The sequence below is a fragment of the Gambusia affinis genome, linkage group LG04 (assembly GCF_019740435.1).
Source record: "Gambusia affinis linkage group LG04, SWU_Gaff_1.0, whole genome shotgun sequence".
NCBI classification, from domain to species: Eukaryota; Metazoa; Chordata; class Actinopteri; order Cyprinodontiformes; family Poeciliidae; genus Gambusia; species Gambusia affinis.
Genome location: NC_057871.1, coordinates 32,140,522 through 32,165,546, shown reverse-complemented (window position 1 = coordinate 32,165,546; position 25,025 = coordinate 32,140,522). Strand labels below are relative to the sequence as shown.

Genomic DNA, 25,025 nt, shown 5'->3' with positions numbered 1-25,025 from the left:
ATAATAAGTGGGAGACAGCAAACATGTAGAGGAAGGGGTTCTGATCACATGAGACCAAAGTTGGCTTCCATGCAATGATCTATTATTATGATCACTTTTACATGAACTGTTAAAAACATGATGGTGGCAGCATCATAATGTGGCGAATGTTGGCTTTTTCATCAGTCACAGAACAGATCAATCCAAAACTATTAGAAATTACAAAATACTTGAGACTGGGGGTGGAGGACAGCGACACTGAACACACAGCAGAGCAGCAGTGGAACAGTTTAGATAGAAGCATATTCATGTGCTTGACTGGCCAAGTCAAAATCCAGACCTAAATTCAATTGTGAAATTGTAGTAGGGCTTGAAAACTCGTGATGAGACTCTCTTCATCCAACCTGAATGAGTTCAAACTATTTCATAAAGAAGAACACCTAAATATCTACGTTTCTAGATCCAAACAGCTGGTTGAGCTTGACCCCCTGAAGACTTACAGCTTTAGTTGCAATAAAATGAAGTTTAAGGTGCTGACTCAGAGAAGCTGTATTTAGTGCAAAAGCATGCCACTCTTTCAGATTTAATTTGTAAATGTTTCAAAACAATGCCTGATTTTCCTTGCACTTTACAAGTGCTTTGAGTTTTTCAAAATCCCATTAATGTTCAGTGAAGTTTATGGTTGTAACAACCAGTGTGAATTCTGCAACACACCAAATTCATGGCTGTTTTTGGTGTTGGACAAATTTGTGTAAATTGCAATTGAATGCAGATTACTAATACTTTTAATTGACGTACAAAGAATGTTGAAACAGAGTGTTGCTAAAATGTGGGTTGAAAACAACTCTGTATATCGGTCAAGAAAGAAACATGAACTCATAAGAGCCAGACTCTTTACTCCCTCCGTCACCTCAACAGCTGACGTGTAAATTCAGTGTCTCCTGCCATGTTCTGATACATGTAGTATTATCTGACCTTCCAGCAAGAGCCCCAGCTCTTCTTGTAGATTTTGCCAACCCCTTTACATTACAAAATGTAATAAATTAAACCTAATGCATTTCTTTTATTCCATGATTGTAATTCTATCTAAACCCCTCTTTACAGAAAGACACAATATTTGAACTTGTGCTCAAAGAATTACAAATTTGCTGAGAAATGTTTGTACTGAATATTAGCTTGAGGTTTTTTTCAGGTTATGTGAATTACTACGTCATGATACACAACCACCAGGCTTTCATGAGCAGCTGCTCTGTCAACACTTTACACTTTTAGGAACACTTTAGTGCACTATGCACCAAATATATGTTGATTTATATGGGACTACTCACCTGTTTCAGGCCCTCTGAGTGTCAGTATTTTAATAAAGGTGGAAACGTACAGCGTTCTATGTTTCATATTGTAAAATTGCTTGTGGTGCAGGTTTTTCCAAATTAATATATTTTATAATAAAGCCTGGCTTCTATTTGAACGAACGTTTGATTTTAGTTAACAGAATACATGAACTAACAATTCAAATATTTTTGTGGTGCTAATGGAATCGTTTAGACAGTCCTCAGACAGGAAGTTAGCAGAGAGAGAAGGAAGCAAAGGTCTCAAGGTCAACCCCAGGACAGCAACTACTGGATATGGAGCACTGATTTACTGCCACACCACACTACGAAAAATTAATCCTGTGACAAAGTTAGCATCTAAAAATTAACACTAATCAGTGCTAGTAAGCGTTTTATAAGTAAATATGGTATTGAATGCTAAATTGAAGTTAAGGTACTAACTTTCGTAAAATGATTGAAGTTAACAGCATGTGGTGTACAGCCAAATAGACTCTCTCATCCAACGGTGTTGCTGTGGCTATGCTGGTTTTGCTTTGAAAAACAGTTTCAGTTCCCAGTGCCAGCCTTTGTTCTCTTTTGACAGGAAAAAAAGTTGACAGATAAATGATCTTTTTTACATCCAGATTGTTTGGAGATAGTCTGGATTAAAAGCCTCAGCAGTAATGGCCTGGTGTTTCACAGATGTGTACAGGATTATTATGAGTGTTTCCTGTTGTCATCTCTGACCCTGTTTGCACTCTTGCACATCATTTAGTTTACTTCTGTTTGGATCTGCGAATGTCCACGTTTCCTGGACTGGATTGCTGCTGGGTGGATGTGAGGAAAACACAGAGACAGTTGAGTTTGGTTTGGAGACAGAAAAACAAATGAATAAAGCCTGCAGAGGAGGAACAATCTGATGGTGCCCATTTGCCCCCTTTTGTAGGTTCATGCTGTTCACGGTGTCGCCATGACGGGCACCCAGGAGCCAGACCTACATGAGCAGCAGGAAGGACCAGCGCAGGAGACAGAGGATGGGGAAAAGATGCATGTGTCATTGGAGGAAGAAGAGTTGGAGAACAAAGGGGAGGAGAAGAAAAAGGAAGAGCTGCCGTACCCCTCCTTAGCACCAGTGGTTCTGTTGGCTCTGACCCAAACCAGCCCTCCCCGCTCCTGGTGCCTTCGTGTTGTCTGCCACCCATATCCTTTACTGCTGGAAATACTCCTTAACATGCTCACTACTCTTTTTATGACTTCAGTGTCTGTTTCTGCTCTGCACTTCCTCAGAATGGGTGTACATACAAGGTAACAAACGCCAAGATGTTTATGTTCCCTTCAAACACAGCAGAGGTGGGAGAAAGGTCAGTGCCATGCTTATGTGTGTGTTTGCATATGGATGTGTGTTTGGAGGAGCTCAGGTATTTCCCTGGGCCCATTACTTGTGGAAAGACACTGCTGGGATTTTGGTCCTGATTGCAGGTTTCCATAGTGACAAGCCCTAATGAATCTGCAGCGTTACAGCTACCTGTCAGTTGCATTGTTACTGGCCTCTATTTATATGGCAGAAGCTTGACTCCACTGCTGTCTTTATCTTCTCACCTCCTGTTCCTTCTCGCTGTCTCTCTGCCTCCATCCAGTTCCACCGATAAAGGTTCTAGAGTGTTTGGGCCCGGTTATCGGTGCTCAGTGGTGTGTGTGTGTGTGTGTGAGTGGCCAGCAATTCTGTGAAGAGTATAAACGTCAGCAGGACCTCAGGGATTTGTTGAGGCTGTCCAAATTGAATATTTTCCACAGCTTATGACTTTATGAGTGTGTGTGTGTGTGTGTGTGTGTGTGTGTGTGTATGTTGTTATGCGCTTGTTGTGGCATGTCTGTGGGTTGCTGCACCAGTCAGCACTTTGTGTTCTCTATAAAATATAGATAGATAATGGCTGAATAAATAAAATGTACACCAGGAGTAATGGGGAAAAAGAATCACGTAGCATAGCATGGTTGGCAGCAAGAATCACTGTGAATGAAATGAATCTGATGGTTGTAAGTTTGGTTCTGGTTCTGGTTGTTGCAGAGCAGAACCAGAAGCAGAAGACCTGAGAGGTCTGGAGCAGATCTTTAATGTATTGTGGTGCTGAGCTGTTCAGTCATTTATAAACTAACAACAGTTTTTCAAAGTCTATTCTCTGAGCTACAGGGAGCCAGTGAAGGACTTTAGAACTGGGTTGATGTGCTCTATCTTCCTGGTTTTAGTGAGAACATCAGCAGCAGCATTCTGGATCAGCTGCAGCTGGAGGAGTGATTCTTTGGACAGACCTGTGAAGATGCTGTTACAGTAATCAATGTGACTAAAGATAAATGCATGAATGAGTTTCTCTAGATGTGACTGAGACATTAGTCCTTTAATCCTGGAAATGTTCTTTTGTGCATTGACTCTATATCTATAACTCTAGATTGTCCCTCTTTAGATAAAAATATAACTTCAGTGGAGAAAGTTGTGGCAAATCCTCAATTTTCTTGGAACATGTGTTCTAAGAATCTGTTCAGTGCTTAGATGGGTTCTGTCTTCTGGTGACATTGTAATGCAGAGCTAGGGATACATTTTTTCATGCCCCTCCATCCCTCACCCCAATGCAAATACTGAAATATTGAAAATCTGATAATATTTAATAATTTAACCATACTATGCACTGGCTCCATCAATAAATGATCCAATTATCAAAATGAGCGATAGTAGCTCATTTTATTGTTTTAAATTTCAAAACAATTTCCAAGTTCAGTTTCTTAACTCAACCAGTAACATTTAATCAAAACTGCTCACTCTCAACAGATACAAGTACAAATGATCAGCTGGGATGTACATTTTTACTGTACATGTTTTTTAAATTGTAAAAATTCATTCTTCAACTTCTTCAACTTGTTTTTCAAAAGAAATGTTTTAAACATTTTTGTGCAAAATTTGCAACAATATCTTTTATTTCATCTTGTCAGGAGAGAAGAAAAGTGCATCATCCTGGCCATTTTCTGAGAGTTACAGTTACTTGCTTAAGACGAGTAACTGTGAGTTTTTTTTTGTTTTGTTTGTTTTTGCTTGTTTGTTTTAAATATAGCTTTATAGTTGTAATGATATGAGAATAAAGTCAAAATGTTATGAGAACGCAACACCACACTGCGCTAAAATGAGAAATACTGATTGTCTTGTAAAGTTGTTGTTGGTATCGATCTTACAAATAAGGAAATATTTAATCTTTTAACACATCAGAATCAAAATTTCAGCCTTTGAAGCCCGTAAAGGTGTATGGAGAAAAAAAACAAAACAACAACAAAAAAAACCAAATCCCAACTTACTTTCTCAATATCCCAAGAAACTTTTTGAAACCTCTCAAATCAATCTTCACCAATCTTCATTGGGTGAAAAGGCTGTTTGTACAGTTTCTGCAGTGCCGCTAGTGGCAGTGGAGTCTAAGTGAGAGACACACAGGATGATCTACGTGTTCTGTGGTCTATAGAGGTCCCAGATAAGGATATTATGCTAAGAGACATGAAGCTGAAGTTGGTTTCCATTTGCAGCTTCCGATTCTGGAAAAGGCGAAAGGGCAATTCCACCTCTTTTTTCACTGCCTTCAGTATCTTTTATTCTACTCCAGTTAAAAAAGTTTGACACCTAGACTCTTCAAATCTGGACTAGATGATTATGCTCTACTAGCAGAATATTTAAAACCTAGTGTGGAATTTGTGAAAGCTTTATTTGATTGTTCGTACAAATGACTCAATGTCTGCTGGAGAGAAATATTGAGGGCACCTCTGGAAGTCCTCTGGAAGTTGCACTCTTCTTTTTTTCATGTGGGACGCGATCCAGACTCACCTCACTCTTTATTTATTTTTTTATCATAACCAGCAGTGACACAGTGTGATATTGTCTAAACTTACACCAAGCCCAATATGATAAACAACAACTTGTTAGCCTAATGTTAGCCTTCCTGTGTTTACCCTGTAGATTCCACTATAGAACAGACCCAACCGTGTCGTCTTCCCAGCATGCACTATCCAGGGGAAAAAAATAGAGAAATTCAAGGGGTAAAACTAGGAATGCTGCTGATTGCGATTCTGATCACCCATGATCATTGCCGATCATCTGGATTGACTGTTAATTTTTCACTTCAAGTATAAATGCTACTATATGATCTGGCAAAATTAAAAATGATCTGGTAATAAAATCACATAATTTAGAGATAAAAAAGCAAAATATTTGCAGGCACAATACAGCAGCTATTCAGTCAAAAGAACAACTGAAAAACTTGAAATGAGTAAAATAATATTTAACACTAAAGTTCTCAATACCATAAATTATACGAGTCAAATTAATCTCACAACACTGCATATATCAAATAAAATTAGGTAAAAAGGGAAACATTTGTTAAAAGTAAAATACAAATTGCATCAAAATAAACTATCCTGAGTTACTAAATCAAAACTGGCCAGTTGATTAATGCTGGTTCTGATTGAGCTGAGTAATTCTGCAGAATGCCAGGAGGAGGCAGAGGAGATCGATATTTTAAAATTTTTTCAGAGATTATCTGTCTCATAGCAAACATTTTAATACATATGTAAGTGTTACATGTTGCAGCTTTAAGCAGATGTTTGGGGGAGAGTTCACTGTCGGGTGGAGCATCTGTGAAATATTACTACCAGTAGCACGTAGCAGCGGTCCAACAGCAAGAGCAGAACCTACATCTTACACAGCCAGCTCATTGACTGGAATTATTTATCAGGATTTTGGTTTAGCTTTCTGACCGTCATACTCTTCCAGGAGTTGGTGGTTGTGTGCTGGTTTACTGCTGCCTGGCTGCTCCAGATGTTGATTTTTCCTGCAGTGAGCCTCAATATAGTCATGCTCGTTTAAGTGTTTGTTTTTTAAATGTCCTATTAGATTCGTTGTGTTGATGCATTTTGACGGGTTTTACCGCCGAGGTCATTTTCCGTTGCATCACGCAAACGTTCTCATTCACTCTCATACCATTATAGTTCCTCATGACATTGCTTCTGATTTTTGCACAGGCAGGCTGCGGAGTGAGATACATGTAGTCAGTGTTGGCATAGTTACTTTGAAAAAGTAACTATGATCAGATTACTGATTACTCCTTGGAAAAGTAACTTAGATTACTGATTACTTGGTTTGGAAAGTAACTAAGTTACATTAAAAGTAACTTTTTTAGTTACTTTCAGCAGCTGAAAAAAACAACGCTCCACCTCCTGTTAAAATTACATTGCTCTGTGCCAATACTTAATTGCAAGTTATTTTAGAATTACATCAACAATGTATCTCTTATATGGTTGAACTGAAGGGGAGATTGTTTAATGGTTACAACAGTACAAAAAAACTTTAGTAATTTGTGCGTGTTTTTGTGTTTTCCAGTATTGTCTGGAAAACTATAGATAGGATTTTAAAGACCCCTCTCCCCCCACAGCCCACTCCAGCGTCCAGGTTCCGTGCTCCGGCCCCGCGTTTGTTGTCAGAGCGCAGCGCACAGCGCTCCTCCTGCCGCTCCACAACTCACATGTCCCGCTGCACAGATTTGTGACACTTATCTTAATATTACTGATTATAATGGTGTTTAGTTGCACAATTTTACGGACTCGTTCATTCCTGGGTGTTTTAACGTTTATTGCACTGTTCATATTAGTTTTCTGGAGCGCAACGCAAAGCTCTGGGTAATTCACAGCAAATATATTAACTTGATATTAACAAAGACACAGCGGGATGAATCATGACTCTGACTAAAACGAACTGGATGACAGACAAATTCTGGGGTTTATGTCTGCTTATTTCCAAGCCCAAAAACCGCACCGACTCATTAAGTCTGCAAGCGACTTAAAAAAAAAGAAAAACAAGCACAAAGCTGCTTATAATAATCGGACTTGATGACCGGAACTCTAAAAAGTTCCTGCTTTTCCAGCAACAAAATGCGCATCTCCATTGTTTATGTTTTTGTCGATGCTGATAGCTGTCGCATAAACTCTGCCATCCCCAAACAGCAGAAATCCTGTTGTCATTAATACATCCAGGGTGAATCCCACCCGGTGTGACCCTGCAGGACAAGAGGGCTCTCCGATGTCCAGTTTTCTCGTCAGGAAAATTTGATCAATTGTATTGAGAGACCGGTTGACCAGATCCATAATTTGTAGATTTGGAGGATGTGCAGAGAAAGGCTCCAAGAAAAGAGAAAGACAGGACAAAAACAGAGCAAGCCAATGACCCAATAGTCAAATCAATACTGGATAAAAATATGACTATTTTATTTTGTACATAAAGAGTTATGTAACAGGATCTAATTACTTATTTTGGAAAACAAAATGTCAAATCATTCTAACCTCAGCTAAATTAGATTTCAAGTATAAAAACTCAGTTAGGTCCGAGCAGCAAAGCGATATAAAGGCCTTTTGTAATTGCAGGATTTTTTTTCCTTTTCTGCCCTAAATCACAAACTTGGGGGCCTAAACATGTTCATAAGCTCATCAGATTTACCTGTTATCCGTCATCTTGACCCACATTAAAAATAATTGGTCATGTTCTATTTATCCCCGTCAAATTAGAATCATACATAGGCTATTCAGCTGCATTTTAATGTGGTTTACTTAATATTCACCTTTAATCATGAACCCAGATTCCATCACACATAAACGCATCAAACCTTTTCTCTGTAGTGACAAAAACTGGCTGTGGCCCCAATAACTTATAATAAATTCATTTAAGGGACTTCACTTGTTGGATTCACTCCTATTCCACTAGAGGGCTCAGTAGTTGCTTTGCATTGGTACGCGAGTGCAGTGGACCAGTAGTGCACTTAGGTTAGGGTTAGCTGAAACTAACAAGCTAAATCTGCCATAAAATCATATCCCATTGGCGTTCATGAGTGTTGCCCGATGTGGGGAGTTATATTAATGCTGTAAGCTGTGGGGTGATGGGTTTTTTCTTATCTTTTCTAAGCATACGCTTGGTGATTTTGCTAGAGCTAATTAGCTAGGGTGACCAGATTTGGGTTTCTGAAAAGGAGGACACTTTTTCTTTTTGTTGGGGAAAGGGGGGGTACTTCATAATCCCCCCCAAAAAATAAAAAAATACTGTGTCTCGTTACTGACCTTAACAGTATGGAAAGCAAAGCTTCCTTCTGCTGCAGTGACGGCTGCACTGTCTGACTTTGTCACAAAGAAATCTGTGACTTTAGCCGAAGAGCTTTCGCCTCTGGCTGCTTTCACGTGCTTTGATGAATTCACTGCACTTGCAGGTCGTTGGCACCTCTATTTGCCACAGACACATTAGTGCCTGACTTACACGTCAAACACTCCGCCTCATAGGGATCACGACCTTGATGAAAGCACGGGAATCTTTTCTTTAATTCCTCCGTAAACATACACTTTCGTTTAGGCATTTTTGCCGTAGAATCGGCGAACACACATGTTCTATCGCCTGTCACACTTAAGGTTTAACTAGTCTAGCGGCCGGTGTACAAGTCAACTCAGCTATCTTTACTTTTCCCACACACACTCACACACATAATGCAACGTGATTGGATTTGGGGAGAAGGCGTGACTAATTTGCCATACAAAGAAACCTGGAATGGAGTAGTGGAACGGAGTGGCAATGTAATCACAATGCACTGTAAACTATGTAATGTGTTTTGAGGCAGTTGACCAAAATCCCGGACCATTTTTAAATTCCCCCCGGACATTTTTTTAGGTCTGAAAAGTAGGACATGTCCGGGAAAAAGAGGACGTTTGGTCACCCTACATTAGCCAAATGCTAGCTGTGTTTTTCTGCACTGTGATATTTGAATGCTGATGTTTATTATTTACAAAGTGTTCTAAGAATAAACTTTGCCTTATAACCGGTCAGTCAAGTCAAGCCTAGCTCCTAAATCTATGTTTACGTTTGTGTTTATTTAATATTGCAATACTAAGTATTGATGTTTTGATTTTACTTTATTTACAGTTTAACCGGCATGTCCGTGTAAAAGCACGCGGCAATAAAATTAACAACAACAACAACGGCTATCTTATGTTCTTTGTAACATCAATTAAATTACCAACACTTCACTAGCTCAGGTCTGAACGCACAGCCTCATAAATTCCTCCTGATCCGCAGAGAAATCCGCGCTAGTTCATCAGTCAGTTGGATCTGCGTGATTCAAACCGATCAATGTCCATCCATCCATCCATCCATCCATCTTCTTCCGCTTATCTGGGGTCGGGTCGCGGGGGTAGCAGCTTCAGAAGGGAGGTCCAGACTTCCCTCTCCCCAGCCACTTCCACCAGCTCCTCCGGAGGAATCCCAAGGCGTTCCCAGGCCAGCAGAGAGACATAGTCCCTCCAGCGTATCCTGGGTCTTCCCCGGGGCCTCCTCCTGGTGGGACGTGCCCGGAACACCTCACTAGGGAGGCGTCCAGGAGGCATCCTGACCAGATGCCCGAGCCACCTCAGCTGGCTCCTCTCGACGTGAAGGAGCAGCGGCTCTACTCTGAGTCCCTCCCAGATGACTGAGCTTCTCACAACTGTCTCTAAGGGAGAGCCCAGACACCCTACGGAGAAAACCCATTTTGGCCGCTTGTATCCGCGATCTCGTTCTTTTGGTCATGACCCAAAGCTCATGACCAAAGATGAGGGTGGGAACGTAGATCGACCGGTAAATCGAGAGCTTCGCTGTTTGGCTCAGCTCTCTCTTCACCACGACGCACCGGTACAGCGCCCGCTTGACGGCAGACGCTGCACCAATCCGCCTGTCAATCTCCCGCTCCCTTCTTCCCTCATTTGTGAACAAGATTCCGAGATACTTGAACTCCTCCACTTGGGGCAGGACACCCCCCCTGACCCGGAGAAGGCACTCTACACTTCTCCGATCAATTTATTTTTATTATTCTTTTTACCCTCTGCTCGATCCGGAAATGCGCTTTTACGAGGATCTCGTTGCGTGGTTTCGCTTCTCCGAAACAGACAGATGTTAAGTCTGCCGCGCTCCTCCAGAACGCCGCTCTCCTTATGGGTGCGGGAGGTACAGTAAACATCTTCCAGCTCCATTAGTTAAAACCGCAGGATGAGTTCAGTTTAATTCTTTGCTGCGGCAGACTGCACATGTTACGGTCTAATTCAGGGGTTTTCAAAGTATGAAAGGGTGAGCCCCCCTCCAAGGAGCACAATGCCTGCTGCGCCCCGTGGAGGGTGGCGGAGGGGGGTGGAGTTGTAAAAACTCCACCTTCAGCCCAGCTCTGGCCAAAACCAGTGATGGCATAGTTACTTTTTCAAAGTAACTTTAATCGGACTACTGATTACTCCTTGAAAAAGTAACTTAGTTATATTACTGACTACTTGACTTGGAAAGTAACTAAGTTACACTAAAAGTAACTTTTTAGTTACTTTCAGCAGCTGCTAACAACAACGCTCCACCTCCTGTGAAAATCACATTGATCTTTGCTAATACTTAATTGTAAGTTATTTTATAATGGTAACATCAACAATGTGTCTCCACTGATAAGGTTGAACTGAAGAGGAGATTGTACAAAAAAATAAAAAAACGTGAGTAATTTGTGTGGTCCACTGTTGTCTGGAAAACTCTAAGAAGGATTTTAAAGCCCCCCCCCCCTAAATCCCCCCAGCCTCCAGATTCTGCGTTACGCCCCTGAGTTTGATGTCGCAGCGCACAGAGCTCCTCCTGCAGCTCCACAGCTCAGATGGCTGCGACACTTACCGTAATATTAATAATTATAACGGTGCTAACTTGCCATTATAACTATTGCCAACTACAGACACGTTCATTCGTGGCTGTTTTCACGTTTATTGCGCTGTTCATATTGGTCTCGATGTTTGCAGTTTTCTGGAGCGCAACGCGAAGCTCGACGTCATTCAGAGGTAATATATTAACTTGACATCAACAAAGACACAGCGGGACCGATCATCCGGGAAATGATGGACAGAGAGAGACTGACTAAAACTACCTTAATGACGGACAAATTCTGGGATTTATTATGAGTCTCTGCTTATTTCCAAGCCCGAATGAACAACTTCACGTTCAAAAACGAGCCTAAAAGGCGCAACCCGCCACTCATTAAATTTGCAAGCGACTTTTAAAAAATGAAGCCCAAAGCCGCTTATAATAATCAGACTTGGCGACAGAAACTGAAAATAGTTCCAGTTTTTCTACCAACAAAATGCGCATCTTCCTCCATTGTTTACATTTCTGTCGCATAGAGACGTCGGTCACTCGACAAGACAAGTAGAGGAAATACGATTAAATAACTAAAGAAGATAGTAACGCAGTAACGCAAAAATGATTTTGATAAGTAACTGTAGTCTGATTACTGGATTTGAAATAGCAACGCGTTAGATTACTGGTTACTGAAAAAAGTGGTCTGACATCAGTAACGTTACTGACGTCACTGGCCAAAACATCCTCTAAGGGGGGAAACATTTCCACTGATCCCCGCTCCACACGCGCACCCCACAGTACCAACTTTTTCCTAAATCCACAGAGTTGATCGTGTGCGTAAAAGACGTTTCTCTCACATCAGTAGACAGCAAGCAGATAGCTTTTCCGGTTTACTTTTTCCCTCCCACCGCGCCTCCCCTAAAGTGCTCTGGCGCCCCCCAGGGGAGGCGCGCCTCACACTTTGAAAACCGCCGGTCTAATTAACTTCTGCACTTTTATTTATTTCCTCAAGATAAACTAAGTGGTTTCACACAACATTGCGTTCTCTTTAGTTTTCTCTAGTCTGTAATAGAGACTTGACTTAAACACGCCATTTCAACCAAAGGTTTGGAACGAGCTTCCTAACCAGACGCTCCAAAGCGTCCGGTCCATAACTCTTCAACACGCTGTCAGCTCCGGTCAGAAAGTCCATGAGATAATATTCAGAAAGGATTTTTTTCTTTTATTGATTGATTTTAGTTGCCTCTGCGATGAAATCTTTGCACAAACTTAAAGTCTATAGTGTCTGTCCGTGTGCATCAGTGAGGGATGTTAATTATAACCTGTCAAATGACGGACAGGTTTTAAATTGTCCTGTCATTTTAAAAAAATAACGGAATATTTTCGTATTTGACCGGGTTTTTTTAACGCTTCCTGTTTGTCGCCTCCTCAAAACAGGAAGTCACTTTTTTCCTTGGAAAGTGTAACCAAAGAATAGAATTTAGTCAGGTTCATATAGCAGTTTACTGTCAACCAGTTTTGTTTATTACAAATTACTGGACTGAAATACATCCAACTTCATCTCAACTCAATCAGAGTCTACTTGTAAACAAAACAAACAACATTCACTCCAAACATGAGCGTAACAAGGTCCTTGGTAGAAAAAACAAAAGAGGCTGGCCAGCAAAAAGATAAATAAAGTTCATATAGAGCACTATATTTGTATGTGTGTGTCTGGTGCATACGAAGGAAAAGGCTGTCTTGACTGGGATAGGGACCCAGAATGAGGATGGCAGCTGGTGTCCACGAGCACGGGAAAAAAACTCAGGAGCCTCTCCTTCCTCCTCTGCAGGCACTTGAACATCCTCCCAACGTTCCTCTCACAACGATGCACTAGCAGGAAAACATCATAGAGGCATAAAAGTCAGATGATATGCAGAAGCCACGCTGACTAGCATGTCTCTGTTCTGCAGCAGCTGTGAAACTCCGAAGCCCGGGAATTGCCCTAGCAACTGCAGCGGGAATGCTGCCATAAAGTAATGTCATTCAGTTCTCTTAAAGGGACACTACCCATAAAATAAAAAAATACAAAAAAAATCCAGAATATACAAATACAGCAGGGTTATAAAATCTCCAACTTCGATTCCCTTGAGCTAACCAAGATGGTTTTGTGTCAGAAGGGAAGTTGGTCTGACTGACGTCACTGGACACTGGAGTGTTTTTCAGCAAAGGGAATTTCATGAAATTTACATTGATATTTATAAACTTTGTTTTATTTCTGGAAAAAAAATACTTGGTACATTACAAAAAAAGTGGGATTTGGGTTTTGTATGCATTTTCTCTTAGTTAATGTAGACCCTGTGTTGTCCTATCTACCCCCTAACTGAACCCAGATGTCTCGATTCCCTGATTTATCCCTCTTTTTAACCCCACCTGTGTCCCTTGTTCCCCACCGGATCCTTGTTGTGGTTTTGTTTTTGCTGTCGTTGTAGTTCCTGTCCTTGCTGTCTGTTTCACTTCCCTGTGTCTACAGAGTCTGTGCCACCATTCTGCTGCGCCTCCTGGTTTTCGTTACTAATAGTTCATCATTAAATTCACTTTTGCTTTCCATCCTGGGTCTGACCATGTCTGTCCTCAACACCAACAACCACATTTCATACAAAATGATACAAAAAAACTCAATTGCAGACAGGATTCAAAACAGCATAGCTATTTGGTTAAAAAAAAAAAAAAAAAAAAAAGAAGCAAGGAGCAAGTGATTAATATGCAAGAAAAACAAGGCATGAGAAAGGAAGAAGAAATAGAACTTTGATCAGTGATAATCCACCTTGTATCTGAGCATAAGCACATTTTTATCTCTGTTGAACAAACTCCAGCCTCGGTTTCCTTCCACATCACTCAGTAATTTATGCTTGAAGACAGAAAAGGAGTAAAGCAAGGAATTCTGTTAACATGCATAATAAAATGAGGCTGTTTCCATTAACTGCACTGTGAAGACAGAGAGAGCTGGGCAACATCTGACGAAAATAAAGCTGCAGGCAGAAGCAATCGGGTCGTCTGGGCAGAGCTACACTGTTTCCAAGCAACCAGGTGATTCCTCCGAAGAGCCTCTCCTGGGGAGATTCCCTTGTTTATATGCTGGCATTTCCTCACTTTTGAATCCACACGCTTGCTAGTGCGTGCACTATTGCTCAACTGTAAGTACTAACTTACAAATGTGTGTAAGTTAGTGCTGACACAATGAGAGTCCAGTGACCTGGGATGCATCCATGGCAACAACTCAGCGGGGTGCTGTGGAGATAAGTTCCTCACTTTCAGGCGCTCAGAAAGACATGTTTTGTAGAAGGGCTGGCCTTTTCTGATGCATCTAAAATGCTTCTTTAGAGTGTAGTAATAATACTACATAAAATTTGAATTATTTTTTAAAACACAAACCTGGGGGTGCAAGTTTGAATTTATTGTGGATTTTCTTTCATCAACATGGAGCCAAAATGCACAATATCTAAAATATATACCTACACATCCAGAAATGTTTGTTTAGATGTCCCTTAACAAGTGGAATCTTCTGGCATGTTTCTGAGTGTATATTACACCACTCTTTATGGCAAAAATGGTCAGATTGATTTAAATTGACCTCTTTCTGGGGAATGGAATCATGTTTTTAAGCACAGTACCTACATTTTGAAGTTCTTGTTAGAAAACTCAGTTGTGGTAAAAAAAATAAATTAAAATTAACAATATAGGGTTAGGGTCAACTAGCTGTCCTCCTCAAGTGAAAGTAAATATGGGTTAGGTTGTTCAGGAACCATAAAGGTTCAAGCTTATCATGAGGTTAAACTTGCTGAAGCAAGTCTAATCTCATCAAGGCTTAACAGGGTACCAAGCAAGAAACAACCCCTTTCTTCAAATTTGACAATTTCAAACACAACTGGACCAACCTTCATAATACACAATCACACTTAATCTCATTTAAACAAGATTTAGTGAATTATCTTTTAAACCAAATATGACCAGGAAGTCTGCAGAAGTTATTTAGCTATTTTTCAAAAGACAAAAATATTCAGGAGACATTAAATGTAAAAAGAATCACAGCTAAAATTTCGAACAAGGCAACGTAATCTCTCTGAGAATTACACATTTTCCCAGTAGGGAAAATCTTTATAACAATAACTGCATAACTCATCTGTAACACTGACTAAGGGTGTATTCACACCAGCCCTGTTTAGCCCACTTTAATGAGTCTCTAATCCGTTTATCTAGAAAGTCCGATTTGTTTGTGGAGTGTGAATACAAATTTCAATTCCAAAACGGACTAAAAGAGTGAACCCTGATCCTCCTAAAAATCTAGGTGTCGGTCGGCTGAAGTGAACTCTGATGCGGTTGGAAGGCAGTGAGAATGCAAGTGGACTGGAGGCCGTTCCAAAGCAGGAAGCCAACTACAGCCCTGGGCTTTCTGGTCAATATGTTAGTCTCTGCTCTGCGGTTAACGGTGTGAGAAGTTGTTTCTGAATCTGAATAACGACAATGTGAAGGACAGGTAGGAATGTCACAATAAGCAATAAATCAACTAATCACATAATGAATTTAAACAAACTCAATCACTTACATGATTGATAGTTTTTCTCTCTTCTCATTCTCCTTCTTCCAAAAACTGGTTGACAAAGTTTTCAGTCTGGTGTTTTTGTTTCAACCCTCCCTTTCTTTGGAGGATAATTTTGTTTACAGAGGCTTCATAAATCATTTTATTTGTTGTTTCTGTTTTGTTTATTTTAGATACTTAAAATATCTTCTAATTCCAGTGTCAATTGTTCATTAGAATATAAAGTTTATTGATCTTTGAGAATGTGTTCTTGTATTATTATGCCATTGTTACCATTATATTATTTGAAACGAGAATATCATCATTTATCGCAATAACTTCTGGGACAATTTATCAACCATCAAAATTTTTTATCGTGACAGCATGTCTGCATACTTCCATTATGCAGACATGACAATTATCAGTGATGCACACATCCAATGGGAGACAGGAGCAAATTATTTTAAACTTTTGTTTGATTATTTTCCACAATTCATTTTTTCATAATGACATTTTTCAAAAGACAAGTTGGGAAATGACAGAATGATGGTAACTGCATGGTGGAAAAAATTGCAGCACATATTTGGTAGAGATACCAAACAAAATGAACTAGTGACCAGAATCTGACAATTTTAAGTGGCACAAATTTGACTGATCAGCCTGTCTGAAATTCACAAATAGTCTTTTTCCAATCAGAGAGCTCATCAAATCAAAGTGCTGGCAGGCTGTGCTAACTACGACATTTGTCAGTGTGGAAGTTGTTAGTAAAGATTCAAAGACAGATATGTTTAGTATCAGTACATTTAAGAAACCACAAGGCACTTTCAAAGAAAACTATTCTTAACATTAATCTGTGTCTCATTCAGAAAGAAGAACCACCGAAGCAGATAATAGGAAGGCTGTTAGGAATAGGAATGTTTTGCATTCTCACTGCCAAACATTTGGGGTTTGGCAGAAACACCAAATGTTTCTGCCAAAACATTTTCTAGAGGACTATCAGGGCTTTGTGTTCCAAATGGTTGACTTTGCTGTCGTTAAGGCATTTTTTAATCATTTGTCAGTATTATCATCAACTTTGAGAAAAATAGCAAAAAATAATAATAATAATAATAAAAACAAATAAATCACATAAAAGATGATAATCACATGTACAAGTCACTGATTCACAGAAAGGCTAGACTGCCAGTGATTCCACATTCTGGACTTAAACCTGACTGAGCTTTGTGAAATATCTGCTAGTATCTGGATGATGTTGTTTGTAGAAACACATAACCTCCACATAAACCTGTACAGAAGGTTTTGTAAGACAGCATAAAAAGTGGAGACACCAACACCAACTAATGTCTGACTAGCTCTAGTCCATCTCGGCATCTAGAGCAGCATCCTCATTCCGTCATTGTATGCCACTTTGAGTTTCTATAAACTGCTTTGTTTACACTGTCTACATAAGTGTGCATAAGTCAGGAAGTACCAACTTCTCTTTCTCCTCATCTAAAATAAATACTTCTCAAATAAGGTCTATTTTTATAACTAATCGTAGATCCCTTTAAAAAGGGACGGATACATCTATACAGATTTTTATCAACTGGATTTCCCTCAAAGGAATAATATATATATATATATATATATATATATATATATATATATATATATATATATATATATATATATATATATAACTAATCTGTATTATTTAAGTTTACATAAATTAATTTAACTCAGACTGCGAAAAAAATCACCGTAGATCACCGTTCCAACAAGCCCAAAATATCGTCTGATTCTTTCAGAAGCAGCATCATTGTCCGTCCCTCTTTATGGTCCGTGTTGTACACAGCACTGTTCTGCCATGTTTATTCTGAGTGTCCACTCTTTATAGCCAGTGCATGTATTTTCTTTATTTCTTGTCCTTTTGTCACCTGTTTGCTTTACATCTTTCTTCTTTCTTTAACTCGTTTCTTTCTGATTTGACTTCACTCAGATGTGTGACAGCAGTGTGACAGAAGCAAGTCTGTTATGATATTGGCCCGTCTGACCATCTACCAGCAAGGTGAATGAAGCTTCTTGTACAAGGACACAACAGCGAGGTGGGGGCTCAAAGCGATGACGCACCAATTACAGAATGAACTTCTACCATCATCGCCACCATTGTCCCAGAAATGTTGTTAGGTCAGAGTATTTTGCACACTGCAGAACTTTCTCTGTCATATAAGTGAGAGCTATTTAGGTGAGGATAGTGAGCGGAGTGGCAAGGTGATTTCAGAGCCGCAGCAGGACCAGCACACAGAATACGGTTGGATACTCCTCACACCAAATATTACCACAGCATCAAAATCAGAAGGACTGCATTTGACTGCTTTCAGCCTCAAACTGCTGAAATATTGCATTTGTGCAAAAATTATTAACTTAATTTTTCTGCAACTACATTGTATGCACAATTATTACATCAGTTGGAGTTTTAAGGATTAATTTTATTGTTGAACAATTACAGTGCTCTCTGTCAATCCAAAATGCCAGTACCCAACCTCCATCTTGCTGGCATCTGATGTGAAGTGGAGCTTTGTGCCCATTACTGGTCCAGCCATGGGTCCGTCTGGTCACCCTCATCTCATCAGTCCATAAAACCTTTGAGAAATCTGTCTTCAGATCTGTATTGGCCCAATCTTGACATTTCAACTTATGTGTCTTGTTCACTGGTGGTCGGGTTTCAGCCTTCTTTACGTTGGCCATGTCTCTGAGCTCTGGGCATTCCAGGTAGGTTACAGTTCTGGAATATGACAGCACTGAAAGATAATGGGTTCCTGGTAGCTTCATATTTGATTGTTCTCAAATCTTTGGCAGCTAATTTACATCTTTTTTTCTCAATATGTTTCTTGCGACCCTATTGACTATTTGCATCAAAACGTTTGATGGTTCTGTGATCATGCCCCAATATCTTAGTAATTTCAAGAGTGCTGCATCAATCTGAAAGACTTTCTACAACTTTGGACTTTTCAGAGTTACTTAAATCTCTTTTCTGGCCTATTTTGCTGAGGAGAAGAATTATGCACAGCTTGATATAGAGAGTTGATCTGCTTAGGCCCCACATCAGCTCATATGCTTATATTCAATAAGCATTCAAGTTTACACAGCTTGGAATTGGAAACTATGCATAAACATGATGATGTGGTCAAAAGTAAAACTTGCAAATAAATCCTTTAGGCATTGTAAGTTGTGAGGTGAAGCCTGTGGGAGAGAACTTATATGTCCAAGTTAGACAACAAATCAACATGTTAACAAGTGTTGACCACTCCAGACAATTTTTGAACCGTTTTTCTTTCATGGTATGGAAATTTTAAAAATCCAGAGCATTCAGGGAGTATTGACTCTGTGGAAGTGCACATGGTCTGTAGCAATACTTGGACCACATACGTGTGGGGAGCTTTCTTTCGAGGCAGATTAGCTGTGGATCTGGTCCAGCTCTGTTTCTTCTTGGACCACTTTTAAAGGGATCCACAATTAGTTTAACATGTTGGCCTAAATATGTTGTAATTTTCCTGCTAACTGAAAATTTGCTGTTTTTTAGTTAACAAAACTTTGAGTAAAAACTCATAATTATATCATAAATTTTAATATCTTTAATTATATTTTTCACTAGAAGAGACACCAATCATAATCGGCCGATTTTCATGAAAACATGTATGATCAAAGATCACCGTCTCTTGTTGCCGATAACCAAAACCAATCACATGCAGTGATATCAGTAACGCGTTACTTAGTAACGTAAATGATGTCGGACCATTTTTTTCAGTAAGGAGTAATCTAATGCGTTGCTATTTCAAATCTAGAAATCAGACTACAGTTACTTATCGAAACCACTGTGCGTTGCTATTTTATTTTGTAATTTAATTTTTAAATTTTTCTCTACGCGTGCACTGTAAAATGTAAAAGTAAAGTGTACTCAAAAAGAAAAGTGACCTGAACTCATTCCAGCTTACTCTGTTGACTATACTAACTTAAACTTAGCAAAGACAACTTTCTACTGAGGCAAGTAATCAAACTCATCAGCAGCAAGTAACCCGAACTTGGAGTTATGAGTGAGCAAAACGCATCTGCATAACCAGCAGAAAACTCGGCATCATTCGGCAGCTCTCGTTGAACGCACATGCGCATTGGACACTGACGAGTGACGACGTGTTTGAAAGAAGCGCCAAACTGTCAACAATACAGCGGTTGCTGCAGCTAAGTTTTGTCACGGTAAGTCCCACTGTTTTTTAGCAAACTTATATTCGTTATCTCGGCCGTATAATTCATCCGTAAGTCCAGGTTTTGAGGTTAACTTTATGTGTAATGATTTAGCGATGCCTGGGACCAACGTTAGTCGAAAATATCATGTTTATTTAGTGGCAACAAGATGGAGCAGCAGTGGAAAAAAGCTGTCCGGGGCGCAAAACAAAAAAAGGAAAAGGGATAAGGATAAAGATGTTGGCGGGTTAAAAAAGCCGCTGTACTGTTATAGAAGGCTTATGATGAGTAGACTGCCATAGGTGGGACAGCTGTAAACTGTAGGAGAAGCTGCCGTGATGAAGAAGTGTAGGGTCACCAGATTTGGGTTTCTGAAAAGGAGGACACTTCTTTTTTTGTTGGGGGGGGGGGTAGAATCGGCGGACACACATGCGCCAACGGGGGGTGGAGATGGGGGAGACGGGGGGTAGAACCAGCGGTAGCACAAGAAATCGGTAGCACATGTGTGTACATGTGCTACCGATTTCTTTGCCATACAAAGAAACCTGGAATGGAGTAGTGGAACGGAGTGGCAATGTAATCACAATGCACTGTAAGCTATGTAATGTGTTTTGAGGCAGTTGACCAAAATCCCTAACGATTTTTAAATTCCCCCCGGACATTTTTCTAGATCTGAAAAGTAGGACATGTCCGGGAAAAAGAGGACGTCTGGTCACCCTAAAGAAGTGTTATGTTGATATGTAATTGTGGTGTTGCTTCTATTGTTGTTAGGACTGCGAAGACCCAGAGGTGTCTCACACCCCCATTGGGATCCTGACCATCATTCCTGAGGACAGGCTGGCCTCCACTGACTCACTGCACCTCCAGTCTTCAAGTACTGCCATCATTTTGGAAGAAAGTCTTGTCATGAATGATCTTGGAAATCTTCCACATGCCATGTGCTCTTTGGACTTATTTATTCTCTGAATTTGGAGTACCCTCAACAACTGAAGTACACCTTTGACTTCATCCAAAGGGTGCTTCTCTCACTTGGACATAAATCCCTAAAACCAAAAATACAATCACTCAAAAATCTTCTGATGCAATGAGTGAATGTGATGTGACATTATGGATCAACGTTGATACCTTTACCCTTATTGGAAAAATGATTTTTATTTCTTGTTTGATTCTTTTTTTGTTGGAGAGAGCATCATTGCATTTGCAGACTACTAAATGGTTTTATGTTAATGAGGAGAAACATTACTTCACTTCACTACTTCATTATTTACTTTATCAATGTTATGATAAATGTTAGGCTCTAGTATTGAGAATTGAGTTTTTGTTTCACACCAGTCAAGAAAGACATTTAAGCAGGGATTCTCAAAGTTTTAAAGACTGAGGGCCATTTGAAGGATTCAATATTAGATTGAAGGCTACCCTAGAAAAAAAGTCGTGTCATTTTTTTTCCCTAAAAAAAGTCTTTGGAAAACTTTGTTTCCAGGTTAGTGTGTATGTAACCACACTTGATAACCTTGTATTTAAGATAAACTTGTTTAATTATTAAACATTTTTTTCCATTCAAACTGTTGTCTGTTGGCTCTTTGTTCCATTAACTTAACACTTTTGGTTCATCTTACTTGAACATATCAAGGCAATTGGTTTCCTGATATTTTGCAAGTAATGTGAACTCTTAAACGTGTAAGTATAACTTATTTTTATGAGTACTGCTTAATTGACATAACTCACAATTTGAAGTAGTCATAATTGACATTTTATAGTCAACTTTACTAATAATTTTGAGTTAACGGCACTCAAGTTTACTGCCATTGCATGAGTTGTCTGAATGAATATTTTACAGTTAACCCAATTAATGATTTTGAGTTAACGGCACTCAGGTTTACTGCCATTATCTGAGTGGTCTAAACATAGTTATTTTTAGCAATAACACCTTAAAATGAATTAGCTACTTTACTTGGAGATTTTGGGGCAATCGGTTTCCTAACTTTTTTTAAGTAAAGTGAACTTATTACATTTTACAGTGTGTTGGGGAGTGACCACAGTTTTTATGCGACAGCTATCAGCACCGACAAAAACATAAACAATTGTAGCTGGAAAAGCAGGAACTTTTTAGAGTTCCGGTCATCAAGTCCGATTATTATCAGCAGCTTTGGGCTTGATTTATTTATTTTTTGAAGTCGCTTGCGGACTTAATGAGTCGCTGTTTTTGGGCTCGGAAATAAGCAGACGTAACCCCAGAATTTGTCTGTCATCCAGTTCGTTTTAGTCAGACTCATGATTCGTCCCGAATTGCTGTGAATTACCCAGAGCTTTGCGTTGCGCTCCAGAAAACTAATATGAACAGTGCAATAAACGTTAAAACACCCAGGAATGAACGAGTCCGTAAAATTGTGCAACTAAACACCATTATAATCAGTAATATTAAGATAAGTGTCACAAATCTGTGCAGCGGGACATGTGAGTTGTGGAGCGGCAGGAGGAGCGCTGTGCGCTGCGCTCTGACAACAAACGCGGGGCCGGAGCACGGAACCTGGACGCTGGAGTGGGCTGTGGGGGGAGAGGGGTCTTTAAAATCCTATCTATAGTTTTCCAGACAATACTGGAAAACACAAAAACACGCACAAATTACTAAAGTTTTTTTGTACTGTTGTAACCATTAAACAATCTCCCTTTCAGTTCAACCATATAAGAGATACATTGTTGATGTAATTCTAAAATAACTTGCAATTAAGTATTGGCACAGAGCAATGTAATTTTAACAGGAGGTGGAGCGTTGTTTTTTTCAGCTGCTGAAAGTAACTAAAAAAGTTACTTTTAATGTAACTTAGTTACTTTCCAAACCAAGTAATCAGTAATCTAAGTTACTTTTCCAAGGAGTAATCAGTAATCTGACACTGCATATCATGCAGCTTTTAAGTTGAGGGCTATCGATCTGGCAGTATAGATCGATAGCTGCTGCATGTAAGCTCAGCGTGAACAAACCCATGGTTCGGCATTGGATTGTTAATAATAACAGATTTATTAATGAGATTTATTAAGGATGCAGCCCTCTGCTGCGTCCTAGTGGAAAACTGAGGGTGGAGGAGATACCAGTTGCTTATGTATCTTAAGTTTCCAGTTTTTTTTTGTTTTTTTTTGTGGGAGCGGCTTATAGTGATGTCTGCTCTTTAATTCAGAAATACGGTACATGACAAAATTAAGTTCACTTTACTTGTATTTATCGTTTTCATTTAACAAAATAAGAAAGTACTTTCAACAAAGAAGGGTCTTGCTTCATAAACATAAATAAATTATGGAAATAGTTGCCTTAGTTTTTTTTAAAGTATGTACTTAAAAAAAACTAAGGCAACTATTTCCATAATAGGGTACAATATTTTTTATCAGTGTCTGTCCCTGCAGCATCCTCCAGTATGATGCTGCCACCACCATAATTCATGATGGGAAAGGGATGTGTTTGCCCCACACGTTGTGTGTAATTCAGTGGTCTCTCATTACACTAGACATACAGCCAAAGCTATGTGATGGAATAGTTTAGATCAGGGGTTTTCAAAGTATGAAAGGGTGAGCCCCCCTCCAAGGAGCACAATGCCTGCTGCGCCTCCCCCCCCCCCCGAAGGTGGTGGGTGGGGGGCGTTGTAAAAACTCCACCTTCAGCCCCGCTCTGGCCAAAACCAGTGATGGCATAGTTACTTTGAAAAAGTAACTTTAATCGGACTACTGATTACTCCTTGAAAAAGTAACTTAGTTATATTACTGAATACTGACTTGGAAAGTAACTAAGTTACATTAAAAGTAACTTTTTAGTTACTTTCAGCAGCTGCTAACAACAACGCTCCGCCTCCTGTGAAAATCACATTGATCTTTGCTAATACTTAATTGTAAGCTATTTTATAATGGTAACATCAACAATGTGTCTCCACTGATAAGGTTGAACTGAAGAGGAGATTGTAGAAAAAACAGTACAAAAAAAAAACGTGAGTAATTTGTGTGGTCCACTGTTGTCTGGAAAACTCTAAGAAGGATTTTAAAGCCCCCCTCCCCCAGCCTCCAGATTCTGCGTTACGGCCCTGCGTTTGGTGTCACAGCACAGAGCTCCTCCTGCAGCTCCACAGCTCAGATGGCTGCACAGATTTGTGACACTTATCTTAATATTAATAATTATAATGATGTTAAGTTGCCATTATAACTATTGCCAACTACGGACACGTTCATTCGTGGCTGTTTTCACGTTTATTGCGCTGTTCATATTGGTCTCGATGTTTGCAGTTTTCTGGAGCGCAACGCGAAACTCGACGTCATTCAGAGGTAATATATTAACTTGACATCAACAAAGACACAGCGGGACCGATCATCCGGGAAATGATGGACAGAGAGAGACTGACTAAAACTACCTTAATGACGGACAAATTCTGGGATTTATTATGAGTCTCTGATTATTTCCAAGCCCAAATGAGTAACTTCACGTTCAAAAACGAGCCCAAAAAGGCGCAACCAGCAAATCGTTAAATTTTCAAACGACTTAAAAAAAAATGAAGCCCAAAGCCGCCTATAATAATCGGACTTGGCGACAGAAACTCAAAATAGTTCCAGTTTTTCCACCAACAAAATGCGCATCTCCCTCCATTGTTTACATTTCTGTCGCATAGAGACGTCGGTCACTCGACAAGACGAGTAGAGGAAATACGATTAAATAACTAAAGAAGATAGTAACGCAGTAACGCAAAAATGATTTTGATAAGTAACTGTAGTCTGACTACTGGATTTGAAATAGCAATGCGTTAGATTACTGGTTACTGAAAAAAGTGGTCCGACGTCAGTAACGTTACTGACGTCACTGGCCAAAACATCCTCTAAGGGGGGAAACATTTCCACTGATCCCCGCTCCACACGCGCACCCCACAGTACCAACTTTTTCCTAAATCCACAGAGTTGATCGTGTGCGTAAAAGACGTTTCTCTCACATCAGTAGACAGCAAGCAGATAGCTTTTCCGGTTTACTTTTTCCCTCGCACCGCGCCTCCCCTAAAGTGCTCTGGCGCCCCCCAGGGGAGGCGCGCCTCACACTTTGAAAACCGCCGGTTTAGATCAAAGCACATTTATGTGTTATAATGGCCTACTAAAATCAAAATTATTTCTTCCCACTTAACAATTATGCTGTACTGTCCATCCATTTTCTGTTCTCTGTTGAACAGAAAATGTTACACCAGTCTGTCGCAGGGCAACACAGAGACACACAACCATTCACACACACACTCACACCTAGGGAGAATTT

At 39.8% G+C, this 25,025-nt stretch overlaps 1 protein-coding gene across 3 annotated transcripts in view; it reads left to right on the top strand.

The window, feature by feature from the left end:
• Positions 1 to 25,025, top strand: part of LOC122829855 (voltage-dependent T-type calcium channel subunit alpha-1G-like) — a 174,154-nt gene that overhangs the window by 21,929 nt on the left and 127,200 nt on the right. For 2 of the 3 annotated variants that reach the window (XM_044114740.1, XM_044114741.1), the window contains exons 2-3: positions 2,065 to 2,146; positions 2,236 to 2,489. In XM_044114740.1, the coding sequence (XP_043970675.1) occupies positions 2,065 to 2,146; positions 2,236 to 2,489 (336 nt within the window). The remainder of the gene's footprint in view (positions 1 to 2,064; positions 2,147 to 2,235; positions 2,490 to 25,025) is intronic. The other variant, XM_044114742.1, reaches the window with a different exon arrangement.